Below are 23,860 nucleotides of genomic sequence, written 5' to 3'. Positions count from 1 at the left end.
ACCCAGAATCACTGCCTGCCTTGTCAGAACCCAGAATCACAGCCTGCATTGTCAGAATCCAGAATCACTGCCTGCATTGTCAGAACCCAGAATCACTGCCTGCATTGTCAGAATCCAGAATCACTGCCTGCATTGTCAGAACCCAGAATCACTGCCTGCATTGTCAGAACCCAGAATCACTGCCTGCGTTGTCAGAACCCAGAATCACTGCCTGTGTTGTCAGAACCCAGAATCACTGCCTGCGTTGTCAGAACCCAGAATCACTGCCTGCATTGTCAGAACCCAGAATCACTGCCTGCATTGTCAGAACCCAGAATCACTGCCTGCATTGTCAGAACCCAGAATCACTGCCTGCATTGTCAGAACCCAGAATCACTGCCTGCATTGTCAGAATCCAGAATCACTGCCTGCATTGTCAGAATCCAGAATCACTGCCTGCATTGTCAGAACCCAGAATCACTGCCTGCATTGTCAGAACCCAGAATCACTGCCTGCATTGTCAGAACCCAGAATCACTGCCTGCATTGTCAGAACCCAGAATCACTGCCTGCATTGTCAGAACCCAGAATCACAGCCTGCATTGTCAGAATCCAGAATCACCGCCTGCATTGTCAGAACCCAGAATCACTGCCTGCATTGTCAGAACCCAGAATCACTGCCGGCATTGTCAGAATCTGGAAAGGAGACAAGTGAAAAGCAAGTCATGCAATTCTGGACATTAAGATCACACATATCCCCCATAACAGAAAAAAAATAAAATTATGTCTTAGGCTTAGAATCCCATGCCTGTCTTGTCAGAACCCAGAATCACCGCCTGCATTGTCAGAACCCAGAATCACTGCCTGCATTGTCAGAACCCAGAATCACTGCCTGCATTGTCAGAACCCAGAATCACTGCCTGCGTTGTCAGAACCCAGAATCACAGCCTGCATTGTCAGAACCCAGAATCACAGCCTGCATTGTCAGAACCCAGAATCACTGCCTGCATTGTCAGAACCCAGAATCACTGCCTGTATTGTCAGAACCCAGAATCACTGCCTGTATTGTCAGAGCCCAGAATCACTGCCTGTATTGTCAGAACCCAGAATCACTGCATGTATTGTCAGAGCCCAGAATCACTGCCTGCATTGTCAGAACCCAGAATCACTGCCTGCATTGTCAGAACCCAGAATCACTGCCTGTATTGTCAGAGCCCAGAATCACTGCCTGTATTGTCAGAACCCAGAATCACTGCATTTATTGCCAGAACACAGAATCACTGCTGCTTTGTCAGAACCCAGAATCGCTGCCTGTATTATCAGAACCCAGTCTCCTGGGGACACTGTAACCCAACCCCCTGGCGCTATCAGCCAATTTCATGCCTCAACTTATGGGCAGCTGGCTTTGTTGCCCGGAGAACAACTCAATGGAAACTCATGAAATTCCTTCTTAAAGGAGACTAGGCATGTGCAAAACCTGATGAAACAGGGCAGATTTCAAACCAGACCCAATTATTTGACATGTCTCAATGCTTTCAACTAAGCTTCCAAACACCTATTGAACTGAAAACTTTTACATACCGGTAATTAAAGACATACAATTTTTTCCCCATATGTTTAAAGGACCACTCGAGGCACCCAGACCACTTCAGCTTAATGAAGTGGTCTGGGTGCCTGGTCCAGCTAGGGCTAACCCATTTTTTTTTATAAACATAGCAGTTTCATAGAAACTGCTATGTTTATAATTTGTTTAAGCCCTCCCCCTAATCCTCTAGTGGCTGTCTCATAGATGTGATCTCAAATTTGGCTGATCATTCCATTTAAAATGTTAAGATCACAGTTAAGTTAGTTTTTTTCTTATAGCAAAGAGAGAGAATTAAAAAAAAAAATTACACTTTTAAGTGCTTATGAAAATATATTTTTCCAACAAGAAATGGTGTATATTTAAAATATAAACCTGCTGTAACTGGGGAGATAAGGGGTGCATTCCTTTTAAGATAGTCAAAACTGTGCGAATAACATACTTTTTTAAAAACATTCTAAGTTATGTTAATTACCGCATAAAGTCATCCAAAAATACTCTACTCTTTCCTGAAAGTTATTTTCTCAGGTGTTTTGAATCTCTGCAAAGATTGTAAGATGGAAAAGAGAAAAATCGCTGAAAAAGGCTACTGATGTTTCCCTTCATCCATATAATAGGCTTGCTAAAGGTGAAAAGGCTATAAAAAATGCACTTAACCTGCAAAAAAACATTCCAGGTCCACACTACGCACAAGGAAAAAATAAATCACTGGCGAAGTCAAGCGTGTATTTTAACCCATTAAATGCCAGCGAGGGAAGAATTCTGTAATAAACTAGCCTTTGGAGATTCTTTAGCAACATAGAACTCATGTAAAGAAATCAGATTTGTGAAAACTGACTTTGCCGAATCAACATGACACTCCACATAGGTACACTCCACATGACACTCCACATGACACTCCACATAGGTACAGGGGCCTCTAGGGATCGTAACAGGGTTCTTTACTGAAGTGAGAATTGTAGAGATTTCAAAGTAAATTTAAGGAAAAAGTAGTTGAACTGCAAATATTCAAGTCAGCAATGCTTCCAATTCAGCTACTATGGCCTTAAACTCACTGTGAATTCACTGCCAATTCTGCCAATTAGTAAGCAGCCCTGCAAATATTATTGGTCCTTAAGGTGTAAATGTCTATAAAGGACAGACGTATAAAGTGAATTATGGTAGCAGATTATTAGAGATCTTTTAGCAAGTGACATCTCTAGGCAATACTTACTGCTTGTATATGCACATGTTTTATTTGTTTAACGGTTCTAATCTGTAAGATTGTTTAATTGTTTTACTTTATTATCGTTTTCACTTCCTCTAGCGGCTGTCTGACGGTCTCCGTGAGGACAGCCAGCTTCAGTTAAGTCCCCATAGAAAAGAATTGCTTCAACTTCCTCTCCATGAAGTTGTTATGGTGCAGGATTGTCTCGGCTCCATCCTACTTTCAGGGGATAAATGTCTTCCACCCGTTTATTCCCAAAATTGGCCGCCCCCACGCCCAGGCACTTCTGCCCCATGGCAACTTAATTGAGGTGTTAATCAGGTCGTGTATGGGCAAAACCTCTCGACTGTGAGCCCCCCACACAAATAACTGGAGCCCAAACTATCCCCCTCCCCACCCCACCATTACAACAAGAAGCTATCATCCTTACTCTGTGCATCCAAATATTTCAATTGGTGGACATGCTATAAAAGTTACTATTTCTGCAGCTACTTGAGCCATACCTACATTCATCTCATCTCATGAAGGAAATTACTGCGTAATGCTGAACTGGACATCCCATCATCCTCTGATTGGTTTCCAATGATAACAATAGGAGCATTCCCATTGGATGAGACAATTCCTGGTTTGGAATAACTTATGCTTAGGTTTTTATTTTCTGTTTTCTTTTATTTGTTTTTGCTAATTTCTAAGGAATTATTAATATAACACATTTTGTATGTACACCATTGGCATGCTCATTATTTGTCATTGTTTTTTTTTTTTGCAATAATACTAATAATGCATCATCTGCGTAACATTTGAAATATTGGGGTTATTTCCTTTTAATGTGATTCTCATCAATCCTTAGCCTCAATTCTAACTGCTGCCCTTTGTTTTCTCCTGCACCGCTAGCTAAATAATACTGTCTCTATAACATAATGAACTGCTCGGCGTGAGCCGCTGCCTGGTACTTGTTTCAGTAAGCCAGCGCACGATGGATAATTTATTCTATTTGTGTCGCCGCTGACAGACCTAAAGAGTTCACTCGAGTCTTTCTACAGAATGTATTAACAGCTGTCCTCTGCAATAAGTTTCAAAGCAAGCCCTTCACCCACCCATTGTCACCGCACTGAAATTACAGACGCTGAAATCAATTACTGTTTTAATCAGTCCCAGTTTCTCAAAACATCTCTGAAAGGAAACAGCGCACTCATAACAAGGATGTTGTACTTTTTCCTCTTACAAGGAGCCAACCAAGTTGTAATCCCTTTCTTGTCCATAAACAATCTCCATAAGTAAGCTTTAAATTGCTCATAGAATGATACCATGTGCACAGTTTGCAGCCTACCTTCGAGATCTTCTTCTTCTATGCCTTTCAGGATTTTGGATTTGTAGTCTCTGAAAAGAATGTATTTCAGCAGTCGTCGAAGCTTTTTCTGAAACAGCAGGAAGCAACAAATCAAGGCATCTTGGTCACTTCTGAGTGTTTCACAATATGCACAGGGTTATTTACCAAAGTGAGACTCGTTCGGAATTCGAAGTGAAGCGAAGTTTAGAGCAAAAGAGATAAACTAGAAGCATTGACCTGGAGAGGTTTTCTACTATAGCTACTTTGGACTTTTAAAGTTCACTACGAATTCCTGACGATTCTTACTTTAGTAAATAACCTTGATAATCTTTATTAAATATTCACACATTAATTCAAAGATATCATAAGATAACGTAGGGACTAATTTGCACTAATGTGCAAGCATGAGTTTGACAAAAAGCGGTGCTATGCTATCAATTTTCTCAAATCCCACCAGCTGGTTGCTATGAATAGCCGTGGAAATCAGGCATTTTTTGCTCATTATGAGATGGGATCTATGGAGGTTCCTGTGGGCACAAGGAGTCCTGCATGGACCTCTATGTTGTACACTTGCGCATAGGTGATAGTACAGCTCTTGGCAAATGGAGCCCCAGGAATATGATGGCAGTGAGGGCGAGTTTCAGCTTTGGGTAAGTATATCTACCTTCAACTGCACCATAAGCAGAGACATCATGTTTAGGCAAAGACCTGAAAGTTAGAAACAAACAAGGTGATTTGTGCACACAGATATTTATGGTTTACCTTACAAACAAAGGTTCTTTTGGTAGATATAAAACAAATACACAGTGTAATCTGCATATAACATGTATGGATATGTGAAGATAAATCAGCAAACTCACACTTTTCAGAATCCATTAAAAGTTGGCTCGGGACTAATGGTGCTTTTTAGGAACTCAGTGCTGCTCTTGAGCAGGAACTCTAGACTCCAGGGTGAATGTTTTAAAAAGTAGGTATTTATTAACAATTAATTAAAAAACAAAATAAAGCACAATGCGTTTCGACCTGTAACAGGTCTTCCTGAGGTGCAGATATCTTTTGAAATGAACTTACACTGCTTTATATATCATATAAATAATTAGGAAAACATTTTCACATGTGAAAAATGAACTTGGCATCCCCTCCCACTTACAAATAAGGTCCGTCATGGATATGAACCACCATCCCTATTATGGCAGTATATCCGGTCTTGGGCACTCTCCTTTTCCCACCCTAATATGTCCGTTCTGTCTTGTTCCGTTTTTGGCGTATATGCCGATACATCACTTCCTGTGACGCACTTCCGGTATAGCGCGTCGTCGCGTACTTGTCTTTCTCGCGTCACGTCCTGTGACGTTCTTCCGGAACTTGATATGTCACATGACCAGGCTGATAAGGGAGGTGACAAGTCTCTTACTCCATTTAGTGAAGTTAGTGAAATCTCTTACATACGCACTCTTCATCTTTCCAGCCTTGTGCATAAGAGCATTTCTGGGAAGTTCCCACCCTACCTGAGTAGAATGCTCTCCTCAGCTGTTCCCACTAGCATTATATTAAGAATACCGAAATACAAAAATAAAGTGGCTCGATCCACATTTTCCTACTGAGTTCCTAAAAGGTGTGATTGCTGGAAATTTAATCTGATATTGCTTTGATGAGATGAAATGCACCATAAATCCAGAGCCATCTTTTAATGGGCTCTGAAAAGTGTGTGTTTGCTTCACATATCCCTACATGTTATATACAGATTACACTGTGTATTTGTTTTATATCTATTTGATATAGGGAAAAGGAATTCCTCTATATTGGTTACCAAAAGAACCTTTATTTGTAACGTAAACCATAGATATCTGTAAATCACCTTGTTTGTTTTTAAATTGTATCACGTTTTTAAGTGTGAATAGTGACATTGCACTTGGGTTTTTTAGCAGCACAAGAATTTTATCTTATTAAGTGCCACTTTTTCCCTTCATTTTTTATTTTAATTTTAAAGACCTGAAAGTGACAGACCCGCTTAAAAATAGAGGCATCGTGAAAGAGTTCTTTCTTATGCTACAATGTAGAAAGGATGCATTCTTGCCAAACACAAACCAAGATGGTCTACCATTAAATGCAATGCTGGATGAAACGCGTTGGGCAATTTTTAAAAAAAAAAGTTGCAATCTTTATTTTACTTCTCATTTTGCAAAAAGGAAGAAACAAGAACAGGAACACACATTCTAGGTGTAGACACCTAGGGCAATTGCGGGGATGAGACAGACTTTTAATCTGATTTTACCATAAAGAGGATCCTGGTAAGCTGTGATTTCTCTGTTGGTTGAGCGCTTGGTAAGACCACAACCATTCTAAATTTGTATTAGTTATTGTATTGGCTGGTAAACTGCTCAGCCAGAGCACCAACAAGGATGACAGCATTATGGTGAGCTATGTCTCTCTTCCTAAGTACTCCATTATTCTTCTTTGTCTCAAAGTCAATCTGGTGGTTTAGCATAGGACGCAAAATAATTTATGTCTTCCCTATACCTTCTCCAAAGGTGATGTACCAGGTGGCATCAGCCACTCCTACAGAGGAGAGCCGGGTTATAGATCTACTATACCTGCCACAAAACCACCAGAAAGAATTGAAGATTCAGTTGGTGCCGACTTCTGGGGACATGGAGACACAATAAGACTGCAAAATCTACAGTTAAACATTACACAGAAAATGTGTCTTCTTGGTCTTATATAAATAAAGGGGACATCAAAGTTCACCAACAATTTTGTATGAGTGCCTGATTCCCGCACACACCCCCCCCCCTTCCCCCCCCTTTTTTTTTCTTCTTTTTATCCTGGAATGTTTGGTCCTCTTTTCAGTTATTATTTTTTTATATTAAAAAACTAAATTCAAATAAGTTTATTGTTTTAGCATTTACTTTGGCCTCCAAACTGTGTGGAATCTGGAGTCCTGTTTCACAGTCTCCAGAAAGCATAGCCCAAGTGCATCATGAGACACGCGCATGCTAAGAGCACTAGTTGTAACAGTATGTTTTCTGCATAGTCTGCATTAATGGGGTCAGTCAATGTGACTGCTTTCACTCCAGGCCGACAGGGTGTACTCTGACACACGGGCCTGACGATTTCCAGTGAAAAGGGTGCCAGTGCCATGGGTCATGTCACTGGTCTGCCACCCTTCTGGCCTGTCCACCGGGATTCAATTTTGTAATTTTGTGTGATGCCAGTATTTGGGCTTGTTTTCCTTATCGTTGGACCAGTTCACGTTATATTTCCAACCAGGAAATGTGCATCTTTGTCTACATTGCATTACAGTGTGCACTGCTTACTGACCCCCAGCTGTTTTACACTACCCATAAGGCAAAGACAGGATGCTGCAGGTTAGTAAAACAAATTGCATATTTATAAATAAAGCCTCCTATTTTGCACATTGTGTCCCTCTGAATTCTTGGGAGTTATGTGTTTTTGATTTTTAGTAATCTATTCAATATCCTCACCCTGACAACCTGACTAAAAATGCAGCAAAAACGACGGATTCACACAGCTGTGTAGTCACGGTTATTTTAGGAATATTTTCATGTGAATTTTATTACAATATCCATGCTCCCATCAGGAGGGAATCTGTGATACCTTATCTCTGCGCATCAGGAAAAGAATATCTTCAGCAGAGATCACTCGAGCTCCTCTCATCTGGGAAACGTCAGCGGCCTGCTGGAGCTGGAGGAGAAAGGAACGTGTTCAGCAAGAAGTGTGATACAAAAAAACAAGACTAGAAATGTCCCCATGTAATGAGGGAGATAAGCAGGATGTCCAGTGTGCTCTCCATACACTTACCTTCTGGAAGGGTTGGTGATTCCCTACTGGACAACAACATTTAAAGGGTCACTCCAACCGAAAAAAAAACACTTTTTCCATAAAACACGGGGTTTGGGAAGCGGACAATTCACATTGATCCAGAGCTGTTCTCCCTGCAGCACCATTCTCCACTGCAGGTGCCACTCACAATGTAGGGGAGGGAGGTCAGGCTGAGGAGAGGACATGGGCAGCACACATTGCTTCGGTTGCTGTCAGATGCCAAATTTGGACAAAATTCACCTTTACTTATCTTTTCTCCCTCACACTTGTCTCCAGTGTGCCACTCACCTCTTTGGGTGAGACCACTGAGATTTATGATCTCAGACAATCCAATGCTTTCCCACAGGAAAACATTGGGAGGCTAGTGCACATGCATGGTAAAAGGCAGCACCGCGCCAATCAGATGGTCTTTATGAGATCATCTGATTAACATAGTTGAGTTTTCCTCCACTATTTTAGTGGAAGCTCCTCTACAGGCAGGTTAACCCTGCAATAAAAATATTGCTGTTCCTTTCAGCCGCAGTGTTAAAATGGGGGCAGTAGGGGGGTGTATGGCAATGAGAACACTTCATTGAGATGAATTAGTCTGGGTGTCTGTTGTGTTCCTTTAATTAAGCATTTCAGTTTTAATAGAATTTATTGTCATTTTTTAGTTTATGTCCTTCAAACCACTGCATGTCCGTAGGGATTTCTCCACTTTTAGATCTTTGCCCAGAACTGATCTTTATAACTCACCACGGCAATTCTAGCTAATGTTACTATGTATGTTATGGTTTACCTGCATGTAGAAGAATTGAACAACAAGAGCTAAAATTAATAACTCAAACACACTCGCTCCGGGCTGCTTAATGAAGCTACCAGAGGCAGCAATGCGCTAAATGCCTGAAAGTGCAGAATTTCTTTGTAAAACGACCTTTTTTTAAATCACAGAAATCTCACTGGTTTTTTTCATCTGACATACCAAAATATGACATCATTAACCCCTTAAGGACCAATGACGTAATACTTTGTCCCAGGTGGTCATGTAACAGAGACAAATAGGAACTTCAGTCTACACCATTAGAAGTCCCCCAGTTTACCCATTTCTCGTCACGCAGCCATGTGATCTTTATAGGAGCTAGAGTTTGACCATTTAGCACGGTTTCAATTTGGCACCTGAAGCCACTTTGGTGGGTTTATCAGTTTCCTCTGTATCTGGATGGAATTCGCTGGCTGAGATCATCATCTGAGGTTCCCAGCCAATGGATTTATTTCAAAGACAGGCAGAACTGATGCCACAAATGCATGCTGTAGTGGTTATGGTGTTTAGACTAATCTATATTATTTTCTCGCTATCACCATTGGCATATGCAAGATATGTAAGAAAAAGTTAAAAGTCAATTTAGAGTGGCAAATATTCTCATAAAAGCTGGAATATTACTCTTAACAAAAAAGCGTATTTCAGCACCTATAGAGATATCTAAACCAACAACGAGACACTAAGCGCATAGAGCGATGCTTTGATTTTACAAGGATAAACACAAAATCAAATAATTCCCTTACAAAAGTGAAGGAAACAAACTTAATAGGAGCTTGAAACTCGCACATTAGAGGAGCTGACGAGAGATTTGAAAGCACCTGAAAATAATTTTCGTGAAATTCTATCTGTAGCCATCCAGCACACATTTCACTCAATATCACTGTCTGAATTGGCGCATTAATAATTTGTAGATCCCATGCTGCTATGATTTGAATTAGGTCTATTCAGAAGTTGAAAAGATCAACAAAAAACAGTAGCTGTTTCTAATATCCAAATGAAAAAAAAAAAAAAAAAAAGAAGAAAAAAAATATATATTTTAGAGTTGGCAAAATTACACCGGGCAAAGAATTCAGTCCATAAATCATAATACAGGACTGCATTAATTTTTTTTCCACACTGATCAGACGCATACAAAACATTAACTGTATCTAGCGCAGACAACAGAACACATACTAGTGATGTTTCCCCTGTAATATTCACTTGGGTCCTTAGTGCTACAACGAGGGCAGAGACTCAGGGAGTTTGCAGGAACTTATAAGCAACAGTAACATAATCTCACTTGAAACTGCCCTGGAAAATGTAAGAATGTGAAAAATGATCGTACTATTTGCTTGGCAGGAGTAAAATCAACTTTTATTCTGATTAGATTCAGGGCATGCGAGGTAGATTTTTTTTCTTTTTTTTTTTCCAACCAGGAAAAAAAAAAAAAAATACATCGGAAAATATTACATGCGGAGAGCACCTAATGCTGTTTCCAACATTTCATTAGTTCTTTCCCTTATTCCTTCCTTCGTTATGAATATTCATTTCATGCATGATGTTATAGGGGCTTATTCCCTAAATCAATGATTAACTGAAATTGATCATTTTCAAGTTCAGATCAACATAGCCAAACTGGAAATATAAAGGAGTTATGGAAAAATTCTTTATTTTATAAAAATATTTTGGCATAATTATTTAGCAGATTTGATTTTTGGTTCATCTTTTCAGAATGTACACTAGTTTATCTTTCACAGGATAAGAAACAGAAAATCTACCGATCAAAAATCGAGATAGCGAATGAGAGAGCAACAACGCCACCATAATACTGTAGTGCAGTTTTTCACAGGTGGCTCTTTAATCAGGCACCTTAGGCAGCTGCCTAAGGCCTCCCACTCACTGGGGCCTGATGGCTGCCTAACTCACCTAACAGGAGAGCAGGGCCTGTAGCATGGGGCAGGAAGCAGAGAGTTGCCCACTAAGAGATGCAAGGAGTTATACCAGCCAGTCGCTCCTTGCACTGCTGCAGATTCGGGGGAAGGTAGCATAGGTGCTGAGGATCAAATGATATAGCTGGTGGTCCCCAATGATTAGGGGATGGTCTGCACTAATTGTTGAAAGCCTGGGCAAAGTTGGCATCTCTGAAAGAGCTGGTCTGTACTTGCCTGCCTGCACTGGGCTGCTCCTTCGCAATTTAATACATCACAAAGCTACTGAGAGAGGAAGCAGGAAAGACATTTTAAGTCCTTCCCTTCGCCTGGTAAGGCTTCATCACACCGCCTGGGATCTGCTATCTTCTGGAGGGAAGGAGAAGGTGATGCAGCTCCCTGTGGTCAGTAGCATTGGACCACCAGGGATAGTGGTCTAAAAATGTATTGTGCTGGGTGAAAGAGACAAACAGGTATGAGGAGAGAGGTAAATGGAGATTTGATTGAAAAGAGAGATGAAGAGGGAGTGGAACTGTGAGAGAGAGGTTGATGAACAAGGGAGGAGAGTAGGAGATGGAGCTGAGTGGGATAGAAGGAGATAGGGATTGAAGGGAGATGGTAAGCTGAGGGGAGAGAAAGAAGAGAGCCGAAGAGGAGATGGACCTGGTGGAGAAAAGGAGATGGAGCTGGGTGGAGAAGAGGCAGATGGAGCTGAGGGGAAAAAGTGAGTTGGAGTGTTATAGGGGTTGGATTAGGGAGAAGTAGATAGATCGGGGAGAAAGTGAGATGGAGCTAGCTGGGACAGAGGTGAGATGGAGGTGAGGGGTGATAGTGGTTAAAGGAGAGAGAGGTAGGTGATCTGGGAGGAGGAATAGGAGCTGGGTGGAAGAGAGGGAGCTGAGGGGTAAGATGGGGATTTAGGGGAGATGGAGCTGGGTAGGGAAAGAGGGTGATTCTGCCTGTAAGCCGAGGCTTCCATGGCAGCAGAGCAACCAACAGGAGGGTACAATCCATGATTTGTTAACAGACCAGCCATGCTTTGGATCTGCTAGGGGCCCAGTAATGCTACATGGTCTGGATGGGCACCGGACCGATTTACAGAATCAGGTGATGGCACAGACCCTTTACAAGGTATAGCTTTGCAACATCCACGGCCGCTCTGGGAGGAAATTATGTCCGATTTATTCCTCCCAGTGCTCAGAGGAGGCAATATGGGAAGACAGAAATTGCCCATCACAGCTCCATGAGCAGCCTGCCGTTGGTGCCAGACCTACACTGGAGCACAAGCAGGCCACCCTCCTGGTAAAATGTAGGCAAATAGTAGAGTAAACAAAATATCTTAAATTTGTAATATTTGCGTTTGTGTGTGTCTTTGTCAGTGCTTGTGTTTGTGTGCCTGGCAGTGTGCGTGTGTATGTTTGCCAGTGCATAGCTGAGAGGCATCTGTGAGCATGCTTGTCAATGTGTGTCTGGCATTGAGAATCACTGTGTCAATGTTTGCCTGTCTGTCAGTTTGTATCTGGGTGTGTGTATCCCCATGTGTGTCTGAAATGTACATGTGTGTGAGCGTGTATTGAAGAACGTGTGAGCGTATGTGTAGGTTGTTAGGGTCTCAGCGACTATATTTGTAAGGGGCCATATGTCTTATTATGGCAGTCCTGCAAGGTAGACAGAGTCGTGACAGTCTGTTTCAATAAGATTAGGGCAAGTCATTCCTGAAACAACATGAACAATAAATGGAATATATTTAATCAAATATTAGAAAAGCATACTTTATGGCATACACATTAAATACAAAAGAGACAAATTAAAACCATTGTGGCTTTTAAAAAAAAAGAGCATTTAAAGCATTTAAATCAAATATGTCAGAGGCATCATCTATTTAAGGATGTCAAACATGCTCGAAAAAGGAAAATTAGATGGGTTAAACTAGAAAATGAAAAAATAAAATAAAAAAACAGATAGCCAAAGAAAGCAACATCCACCCCAAAAAAGATTACAAGAAGTACATGAATTCTAAAAAGCTCAACAGTGAAAATGTTGGTTCACTAAAACCAGGTTTGTTTCTGTTAGTTGGCTCTTGATGAGCGTTATTATGAAGTCATAGAGTGCTATCTTTTTCCTGCTTCTAGATTTTGCTAGATAAGAATCAAGCATCACTTTTTGGTCTCTAGAGTGCAGGTTTATGATACTTTTTTATAGATATAGTTTTAATGAGCAGTGTTTCAGTTTGGATGCACCATAAATTGAGGAGTCCGAGTTGAAGGTTTTGTGTACCGACTCCCAGCCCTGTTATAAGCTTGACATGAGACCTATAAACAGCCTGTTTGCAATTGACCCCTGAATTCTATTATTGGGATATTACAGCAATATCTTAGGATCTCCTAGTGGCAGAGTTGGGGGACCAGAGTGCCTATGCAAGGTGCCAAAGGCGAGTTTCCACCTTTTTACAAGAATTTCAACAGGGCTCAAGTAGAAGGAGAAAGACCCAGGTCTGGCTGGTAATTAATCACTAGCTATCTGGTACCAATGAACATAATTTGGTCTCCCACCAAACTGACGCTTAAACCAGGATTCTTCCGATGTTGCTAAACTACAACTCCTTAATTCTTTGAATGAAACAGATAGCCAGAGAATCATGGGAGTTGTAGTTCAGCAACATCTGGAGGACCAGAGTTTGGAGAAGCCAGGTTTAGACCACAGTGATAAACTAATGGCCTCCATACAACCAATTTGAGTTTACAATCCGGGCAGAATTATTTTATATTTTAAAGAATTCATAATGCAGCCGAGGTATCAGTTAATTTAATGTAAGCCTAGGACTGCAATAGGAGGAAAGAAAAAAAACTGGAAAAAGTTGTAAAGATGAGGGTTTTCAGTAAATAGGATGATGGACAGTCAAGATTGACTGACTGGTTTTTATCTGTTTTCAAAATATTTATTTGTATGCATGGTTATTCCCTGCTCTGAAAACGATCATTCAGATCGAAGATTTTGGGGGGAGATAAACAGGAAAGAAAATAAATAAAAATATTTTGGGTGTCCTGCGAATGAATCATTCATACAGACTTATCAATGAAAGGTCAGAATTTTTTTTGGCCAAACCTCTACATACAGACTCTGCTTTCCTTGTGTACAGTGTTCGGTGAAACCACTTGAGCAGCCACTGAGTGCCTAACGCTACATGCTCATGATTTGCTCGTTCCCCACGACACTTCTCAGGTTAAATAAAACCTTTCTTTGTCATCTGACAATCCCGAGATCTGGAATTAGAAAGGACAGAATGTACGTGTAGCAGCTAGATAAACTCCGAGCTTATCCATTCACACATGTTATCATTTAATCAGGGCAAAACCCATAGGGATTTCCAGATTTATATGTGGATAATAAAATCAGAAAGCAAAAAAAACATCTAAAAACAAGAGCGCGAGGATTGATACCTCAGTCTTATAATTAAGTAGGAATCTACGGTAATGCCAGGGAGATGTGGACAAATAGTTTCTAAGCTTGATTTAACTCTGTTTACTCGGAACACACACTAGTAAAATATGTGGCATTTTACCAGCTCAATGGCAAAGCCTTTACTACAAGTTTGCAGATAGCATACATTTTAGGGCTTAATACAAAGTATGCAGATTCTAGGGTTTAGAGGCAATACCATGTCATTTTTTTTAATTTACTGGGTGGACGGGCAAATTCTCAGTGTCTTGCTGAATGGACAGTACATGGAAATTGGAAAAATTGGAACAGATTTCAAGGTTACAAAAAAAACCAAACAAAACAAAACCAAAAGCAGAGGTAACGTGTTATATAGGCACTGTTACAACAGAGCTCAAAATAGTGTAGCAGCAGCAACTCGGGTTTAAAAGCTCAGTTAATCAGAAATAGACACCAAAAACCAGCAGGAAGAAAAACAAAAATAGCATTTAATTTTTTTTTTTAAAGTAAGTATATTAATTGATCATAGTAGTTGTGCTTTTCGACCTTACCACCGGTTAAAAAGATGATTTACTGGGGGCAGAGCCTGCCCAGCAAGATGGCCGGACATGCTTTCCTACAGCTCGGCTTACTAAATATAAAACTACGATTAAATCGCATATACGCGATGCAGAAACAAACCAGAATCAGCTACAGACTGATGATATACTAGCCTGCACTGCAATCTTCCTGATTTCAGTTGTCTGACCCGCACTCACCTTGAATTGGATCTGTGGCCTAGTGAGCCCGGTGAGAGGGGGAAGCGGACGATCTCCCGATCCGGTAAACGCAACTGGCTGAAGCCACTCTGCAGCCCTGTCCCCTGGATCACAGGAGGATGCGCGAGGGAGCAGAGCAGGGAGGGAGGTTACAGCTACCTTGCGCACCTGCCAGTCTGCCTCAATCCTCCAGGAGCCTCCCGCACAAGCGAACACTGCATGCTCTCCATCAGCTGGCCGACCGGCCACCCGCAAATGCTCTCCCTTTAGCCGGCCTCACATACCTGTCTCTTGCTCTCTCCTAAAGGGCAGCACTCTACTATGTCCCCCAGCTCTGCTTCATTCCCACCTTATTTGATTGCTATTTCCTGTCCTAATATGTTTTATATCCTACCTCCTATAGACTGTAAGCTCGTTTAAGCATGGTCCTCTTTAACCTATTGTTCCTGTTAGTTTTCTTGTAAATGTCCAATTTATAGTTAAATCCCCCCTTATAATATTGTAAAGCGCTACGGAATCAGTTGGCGCTATATAAATGGCGATAATAATAAAAACGAAGAGTAAGAAGAAACTGATCAATGAATATTAATATCTTATTTCTCAAGCGCACAGCATGTTTTTTTTCTCAGGCAGATTTCTAAGTGACTGGTCAGATTCTTAGAATCTGGTATAAATGACTAGATTCTAAAAGTCAAAGATGGAATGAAGTGGCCGCCATCAATACCATTATACCTTTTCCTACGATCCATGAAAAGTATGTTTGAGGCGAATGACTTTATTAGACCTTCCTTACACCAATCTTATCTTTCTTTCTAAAATCTGACAGTGTGTAGAGGTGGAAGAGGTTGCAAACAGCCAAGCTTGGAAGTTAAAAGGAATTACATACATACACCGAACATACTTTTGAATAAGTACAATATAAATAAAACAATAGTTTTTAAGACGTGGCGTACATAATAAAGATATTGATTTTATAAATAAGAGCTGGTTTGTACAACAAGCTTTTATAAGAGCTAAAACATGGGTAAAAGAAGGTGAATATAGCAGTCCGAAAAAAGAGGTCAACAATAATCTGGGTCCCACAAGATAACTAGAATACGCTAACAAGGAATGCTGATTTGGCTATACATGGAGTGAGCCTTTAAAATGTTTTAAAGGGTTACTATAAGTGCTAAGAATACAAAGCTGTATTCCTTGCCCTATAGCACTCTGCCTCCCCCCTAGAGGCAGACTTAGAGCTGCAATGTAAACATTGCAGTTTCAATGGAGCTGCAGTGTTTAACATTGCAGCATTAAGTGCAATAGGGGCACTGCACCCAGACCACTTCAATGAGTTGAAGTGGTCTGGGTGCCTACAGTGTCTCTTTAAGGGTATAGTAAAATCTAATATACTTATGTGTACTTTCTACATTTCTACAAGTGAAGTAAGCAATGGGTAATTCTGCCAAGGGAATGCATTTATTGAGCTCCATCATCCGTGCTAATACACCTTAATCTTGTTAAAGCCCAGCAGCCTCTGTTATTAACGTGAAGGAGTTTGGTATTACACAAGTCAGTTAGGGTGTGATTAACAGACACCACGGATACACTGTATATGTTAAACTGTATCCAAACCCGAAGTTTGTTTCCAGGCATGTATTGTGGGCTGTGTAATAAACATTGTCACTACCACAATTAATAGAGAACAACTGGAGCAAGGGACTGTGCACATTGCGCCATTGAACAAATTCAGTTTTTATTATTTTTATTATTATTATTATTATTATTATTATTAAATACACTGCATTCTTTTACAATTATACAATGGGAATAATTGGCATTCACAATAGAGGTGAAGATGTCCCTGTTCAGATGAGCTTACAATCTATGAGGACGGGGTAAAGAAATACAAGACAGATTGCATCATGTCAGATGGAGGTAGGTATCGATGGATAGGATGCCTGTGTAAGAACAGACTAGAAAGGGTGCTGTGTGGAACAAGCGATACAGTGAAGGAGAGAGTGAGCTGGGCTATAGAGTCGACGGCACTTATGATAAGGACATGAAAATGAGAGACATGTTATGGTGAGCTTTCCTGAAGAGGGGTGCTCTCAGTGACATCATAAAGGAGAGGCTAGGGGAGAGGCCGGTGGTACGGGGCTGGAAATTCCTAGGGAACAGAGCAGAACTGGACAAATCGTGCAGATGAGAGTTGGCAGTGCAGGAACGAGCAAGTGTCAGGATTAGATTGCTTGCAGAGAAATAGGAACGAGAAGGGACCAAACTACAAGCACCATAACGTGAAGGTGCATTAATATGCTTGTAGTTTAATGCTTTATAGCCAACAGCAAACAGGAATAACTACACTGCTAAAATATATATATCACACCAGTAAATAGATTAATATTTTCATCTAAGCAGAGTTTTATGTGTGGAAACGGTTATCTTGGAATCCCAATTCTATATGATTATATACACAAGTATATGTAGATAGATAGATAGTGATAGTACACATATTTCCAGGACAATTTCTCCCAATTAATCTGTCCCACTGACAGGCACAGACAACGCAGTAAGGAGAAGGGAAATCATTTAGACTGTGTGCCCATATTCCACGAAGATCCCCTTTATGGAAAACAAAAGAGTGAATGTTAAAGGGAAAATCATCCAAGCACAGTGTCAACTTTCTAATGTTTATACCTCACTCCTTTTTCATTGATACTTACAATTACAGAGATTAACAACAACAACAACAAAATAGCAAGGAAACCTAATGCATCTCAGGTCAATATATTATAATCCCCTCTGCCCATCCTATATGGGAACTGAGGCTGTCCTCAGTACATGGTAACACTTCCCCTGACAAGATGATTTGAAACGTTGTGTTATGAATATGAATGGGTGCAGTCACATATACAGTGCCTTGCAAAGGTATTAAATCCCCCCCCCCCCCCTCCCTTTGGCATTTTTCGTGTTTTGTTGCCTCACAACCTGGAATTAACATGGTTTGTTTGAGGATTTGCATCATTTAATTTACATAACATGCCCACAACTTTGAAGACATTTTGTTTTGTTTTGTTTTTGTGAAGTAAACAACAAATAAGACAAAATAACAGAAAGAGTCAATGTGCATAACTATTCACCCCCCCTAAAGTCAATACTTTGTAGAGCCACCTTTTGCGGCAATCACAGCTCCAAGTCGCTTTGGATAAGTCTCTATGAGCTTGCCACATCTTACCACTGGGATGTTTGCCCATTCCTCCTTGCAAAACTGCTCCAGCTCCTTCAAGTTGGATTGGTTTGCGCTTGTGAACAGCAATCTATAAGTCTGACCACAGATTTTCTATTGGATTGAGGTCTGGGCTTTGCCTAGGCCATTCCAACACATTTACAGGTTTCCCCTTAAACCACTCACCTGTTGCTTTAGCAGTGTGTTTGGCGGTCATTGTCCTGCTGGAAGGTAAACCTCCGTCCTAGCCTCAAATCACGCAAAGAGTGGTACAGGTTTTGCTTAAGAATATCCCTGTATTTAACACCATCCATCTTTCCCTCAACTTTGACCAGTTTCCCAGTCCCGGCTGCTGAATGACATCCCCCCAGCATTATGCTGCCACCATGTTTCACTGTGGGGATGGTGTTCTTTGGGTGATGTGATGTGTTGGGTTTGCGCCAGAAATAGCGTTTTCTTTGATGGCTGAAAAGTTACATTTTAGTCTCATCAGACCCAGACCTTCCTCCATACATTTTGGGAGTCTTAGTCTAAAAGGGCACTTAGTAAGGTGGGGGTGCTCAACTCAAAAATAATCTTTGAGCCCCTCCACTATGAGGGCCCCTTCGGAGGTGACCACTGAAACGCATAAATTGAGGGGAGTCTCTGGAAGAAGCTTAAGCAGTAAATATTGCAGCCAAGATGTTCATTTCCCATGTTAAAATTAGTGTACAATGACATAGTGACTGTAAATGAAATAACACAATATATTTACGTTTTTATATTAAGTAATTTATATCTTATCAACGGTATTGCAACTAATTGTGTACGGCTGCTTTGTGGAGAATTTAGATTTTATAATATATCATAACATTGATTATTAGCGCACTTTCTATTTTATTATATATATATATATATATTGTTTTTTATGTATTGTATGTGAGAATCTGTTTATTTATTAGAGTGGCAGATTAGAAGATACATTTTGAAAAACGTTTGTGATCTCGCCTGCTACCTTTGCAAGCCCTCCCCTTCTAATCCCACCCAGACTTTCTGTGGCTGTCCAATCACAGACTTCAATGCAAACATGTATTGCAAGGAATAAACATATATTCCGTGGCACACTTATCTTGCTACAATTCCCCCCACCCCCTCCTCGGCTGTGATTATCAATGCTGATGCAATAAAAGCATTGGGGGGCCTAGTGCACATGTGCAGAAAATCGCAGTTCTGCCCCAATCAAATTGTAAGCAGCATTTGATTAAGAACCAAGTCTTTATCACATGGGAAGACAACCACTAGAGGTGTGTTTAACCCTGCGGTGAAAACATTGCCGTTCTTACAAAAAAAAAGGATTAAAACTGCAGGGGGCTGAGGTGAAGTAATCTGGGTGCCTTGAGCGTCCCTTTAAATCATAATTAGGTGGCATTTATTACATTTATCAATTTTTTGTTTCTTAAATCACATCCAACGCAAGGATAGGCACTATATCATATTAAAAGCAGCTTCTGTTTAACTGTATATATTATTTTCATGTCTTTACAGGGGGAAAAGGCAGTAATCTCCTGTTTTTAATGTATGTACAAAACAGTAGTTTCTTCGACAACAAAAACCAGAGCTGTTCCATAACACATGGAGCTAATTTGAGAACTTGCGGTGTATATACAGCCCATCACTTAAACCAAATGAACTTTTAAATCAATAACATGTACGCTGGGGTTCAGTAGACTCAAGTAAATTGATAAAAAAAAATAAACATTTATGTCAAAGATGAAAAATACAAAACCCCTGCTCATATAAAAAATGTTTTTACATTATCTAAAAAGCTTTCATGTGCAGACATCACTCGAGCCATTACTTAGAGACGCCAGTCAAAACGCAATAGGCAGCAATTCAAGAGTTTACGTATTTAAAGCATCGAAACCTAGATTGCTTTAAACATTTCTGTCTGGTTAGCGAAAAGAAACAGTGCTTGGCCTTTCTAGTAGTGAAAGGATTAATGATTATGAGCGAAACCTGGCAGTTTTATAATGTACCTGTTGTTGTAAATGTGTCCTAAATGACGCTCAGGCCCATAAATTCCGACACGTTGTAAAAATGACTAAACCATCAGATACCAAGGGAACTTACCGTACAAAAGGAATGTGATGCAAACTGTCTTCAGTGATCTATAACTTAAATTGTGCTCCAGGAGTAAATCCACTAGGGAGAGCAATGTAGAAGGAATACATTTTAGTGGCATAAATTAGATTAGGTTACACAGCAATTTCAGGTCTGTAGATTCATACAATACTCCCTGTGGAACCGATTACGGATTACCTGGACGTTAAATGTTGTGAAGGGTTCACCGTATTGATCGTCACTATGGTGTAAGCTTCACATCTTTTAAGCCATTCTCTAATTTAAAGTTTTAATTGCAAACCGGCAAACGGAATATGCATTTTTTATTTTTATTTTTTAATTAACCCCTTAAGGATCAAACTTCTGGAATAAAAGGGAATCGTGACATGTCACGCATGTCATGTGTCCTTAAGGGGTTAAAGGGACATTCCAGATTGGAGAACTACTGTTTTTTGAAATTGTTCTGGTCCTGTTAGATCTTCTTTCTCAACTCCACCTTTTTAAAGTTTCCGAGATGGCGGCTTCAGGAAATAATATCTTCTGTACTTTCCTTAGCACGCACATGACATGACGCACATGCCCAGAGGATACAGTGGCCATATTGGCCCACAGTTGATACTCTTTGGTTTATTACTTAAATTCACTACCTGCAAAAAAGATGCAAAGACACTTTAAATAAGAATGCTAGAAAAAAAAACTAGGGTATACTAAGTGTAGGGTAACGGGTAGAGTCAGATTTTAATTTTCTTTAGAAATTCTGCATCTTCTATTTAACTCTTGAAGTGCTATTTGACTTTCACTTTGGCACTACACAAATGAGAAGGAAGACAAAGAATTTCTATACATATTTCAGCAGCACTTTGAATCTGATTTCTGTAATGTAAGTGCTGCTCTGATTAATTCTACAGAATAATAAAATCCAGCCAGTATGGCCAGCCACTGCACATCCGCTGTAGACATAGAGGTCTTCAGTCACTTGCATTTGCTTATTCAATATACAGTCAATGATGTTGAGTTACCTAAGAAGTTATTTGTCATAGATTTGACTATATCATCGTTTGTAGCTATGTACACAGAGGAAGTGTATCCAAATCACAAACACTGCAAGCTGTCATTCAAGCCGTGATTAAAACAAACACAGCTCAGGTGTTGATTCTTCCAGCAATCAGCTATTGCCCCGGCAGGGCCTAAACTGATACCTGGTTTTGATTTTCAAATAGGCTTGAAACCAAAGGAGAGGAAACTGCGGTATTAGGTAAACATCACCTGCCAATTTGCATGCCTTAGTAAACTTTGTGGTAAGGAATAGAAGGGATTTATTAACACAGAGAAAACAGCGTACAGCCACTACCTGGGTCACAGAAAGTCAGATTAGATCAATTCTGCTATGTTCAGAGGAGGGAAACGATGACCTGCGTTAAGCTACAGAATCTTGAATTTCCATGAAGAATGGGCTCATTATATCACGACTAATAACTCAATATACTAATTTGGGCAAAACAGTAGCACTATGGAGTGGAGTTGGCCGCACGCCAAACCATTGGACTGATTTAGTGGGGAAGCAGATTGTATGTTAGGTGCCCGTACAGGATATTTTACATTAACTTAACCTACATTTAGGACAACCATAGCTCACATTTTACTGGGGACGTATATATATATATATATATATATATATATATAAAATGTATACTGCAAAGACTTTGAATGAAAAAAAAAAAAAACACTTTAATCTTATAAGCATACCTAATTATTCATTGTTATAGCAAGAACATTAATTCTCTTATAGTGTCATCAAGTCAGGACTGCCACGATTCAAGGGATTCACCAAACAATGGTCATGAATGGGTTAACCGTTTCTATCTCCTGCCAATCCCCCAGATCTGATTTATATAGTAACATGGGGTATTAGCCAAAATGAGAGAGGGGGGGAGGGGGGAGGGGGTTAACCTCTTCTCTGCTGAGCCACTCTATACTTCAGTGGCAAGATCTTTCTTCCAGTTTTTAGTCATTCTCCTCATTTTGGTTTTATTCGTTCAGTTTTTTTCCCCCAATTCCTCTCATTTACAAATATAACATTAATTTGCAGATCGCCTGCACTGTGAAAACAAAGCTTCGATAGTGAATGATACGTATATCTATGTAGCTATGTCATCAACAAACACCATAGCCAATTATTTTTGGTAATTGTTGGATGGCTAGCTTACCAAGAAATCAAAGGTTATTTATTTTATTTTTTCACTTGATGACTTTTGTTATAAAATAATTGATGTTTAAAGTCATTTTTATTTAATTCTGACTACACTATTAATGCTTGTTTGCAGTTTGCAATGATATCCAAACTGGCATGCAACAAGGAGACTTAACTGGAGCTATTTTCCTTGATTTTGCCAAGGCCTTTGACACAGTAGACCATGGCATTCTTTTGCAAACACGTAAAAACTCGGGCATTGGTGATCGTCCGCTAACCTGGTTTCAATTGTATGTTTCAGAACGATTGCAATATGTGGCCATTTCTGATAGCGCTTCCCTCCCTCTTTCAGTCACGTGTGGTGTTCCCCAAAGCTCCATTCTCAGCCCCCTGCTATTCACATTATTTATGAATGATCTGCCTAACGTCTGCAAATCCTCAACTGTACACATGTACGCAGACGACAGTGTAATCTACACTAGTAAACCCAATCTACCGCAGCTTGAGGCTGTGCTCCAAAACTAATTCACAGAGGTAGAAAAGTGGATAGCGGATAACAAACTCTTCCTAAACACTGACAAAACTGTTACAATGATCTTTGGAACTGTACCTAAATTACGTAAACTACTAAATCAATAACTGTATTAGAAAAAATTCAAAGAGCACACTGACAGCAGTCTGTTCTTTAAAATATCTAGGTATGTTGCTAGACCCCAATCTATCTTTTGGACATCACATTGAAAAACTCTTTTCAAAACTTTACCCCAAACTAGGTGCCCTGTCCAGAAACAAATCCTGCCTAAGCCCTACAGTAAGTAAACAGATAGTGCAACAAATGCTAATGCCAGTCATTGATTATGGGGATGTAGTGTATGCACCCGCACCGCAAACCCACCTTAATAAGGTTAATACGTTATATAATTTGTTCTGCCTCTTTGTACTAGAATGTAATTACTTAACCCACCACTGTGACATGGTAAAAGAGCAAAACTGGCTGTCTGAATCCCGATGCACTCTTCATCTTTCAAGCCTTGTGCATAAGAGCATTTATGGGAAGCTCCCACCCTACCTGAGTAGAATGCTCTCCCCAGCTGTTCCCACCTCCTTAACCTCCGATCCAGTACTAGCACGATATCTAGCATACCGAAATACAAAAATAAAGTGGCTCGATCCTCCTTTTCCTACAGAGCACCGCAATTATGGAATAACCTCAGGGACACAGTCAAATCTTCATTCAATCTAAAATCTTTAAAGAGATCTATGGCAATATACCTCAGCACAGAATGTACCTGTCATGGTTGAATATATTTATTACCGGTTAGGTAGGAAATGTATATATAAGTGTATGTGTATACATATTTATAGTTTGTATATTGTATTTTTGTAATATTGTACCCTATTGTATCAATGCAATGTTTAAAAACGAGAGATCTCATTGTATCATCCTGGTAAAATATTTTATAAATAAATAATACATATTATAACCTAATTCAATAGATATATACAGCTTCCTAGACAC

At 40.1% G+C, this 23,860-nt stretch overlaps 1 protein-coding gene across 2 annotated transcripts in view; it reads right to left on the bottom strand.

The window, feature by feature from the left end:
• SUPT3H (SPT3 homolog, SAGA and STAGA complex component) overlaps window positions 1-23,860 on the bottom strand; it is a 437,882-nt gene that overhangs the window by 122,633 nt on the left and 291,389 nt on the right. For both annotated transcript variants that reach the window (XM_063440842.1, XM_063440843.1), the window contains 2 exons: window positions 7,716-7,802; window positions 4,098-4,185 (listed from right to left, as the gene is read on the bottom strand). In XM_063440842.1, the coding sequence (XP_063296912.1) occupies window positions 4,098-4,185; window positions 7,716-7,802 (175 nt within the window). The remainder of the gene's footprint in view (window positions 1-4,097; window positions 4,186-7,715; window positions 7,803-23,860) is intronic.

This window comes from Pelobates fuscus, chromosome 2 (genome assembly GCF_036172605.1).
Source record: "Pelobates fuscus isolate aPelFus1 chromosome 2, aPelFus1.pri, whole genome shotgun sequence".
NCBI lineage: Eukaryota > Metazoa > Chordata > Amphibia > Anura > Pelobatidae > Pelobates > Pelobates fuscus.
The sequence above is the reverse complement of the archived record's forward strand: the minus strand, read 5'-3'. Positions and strand labels throughout refer to the sequence as shown.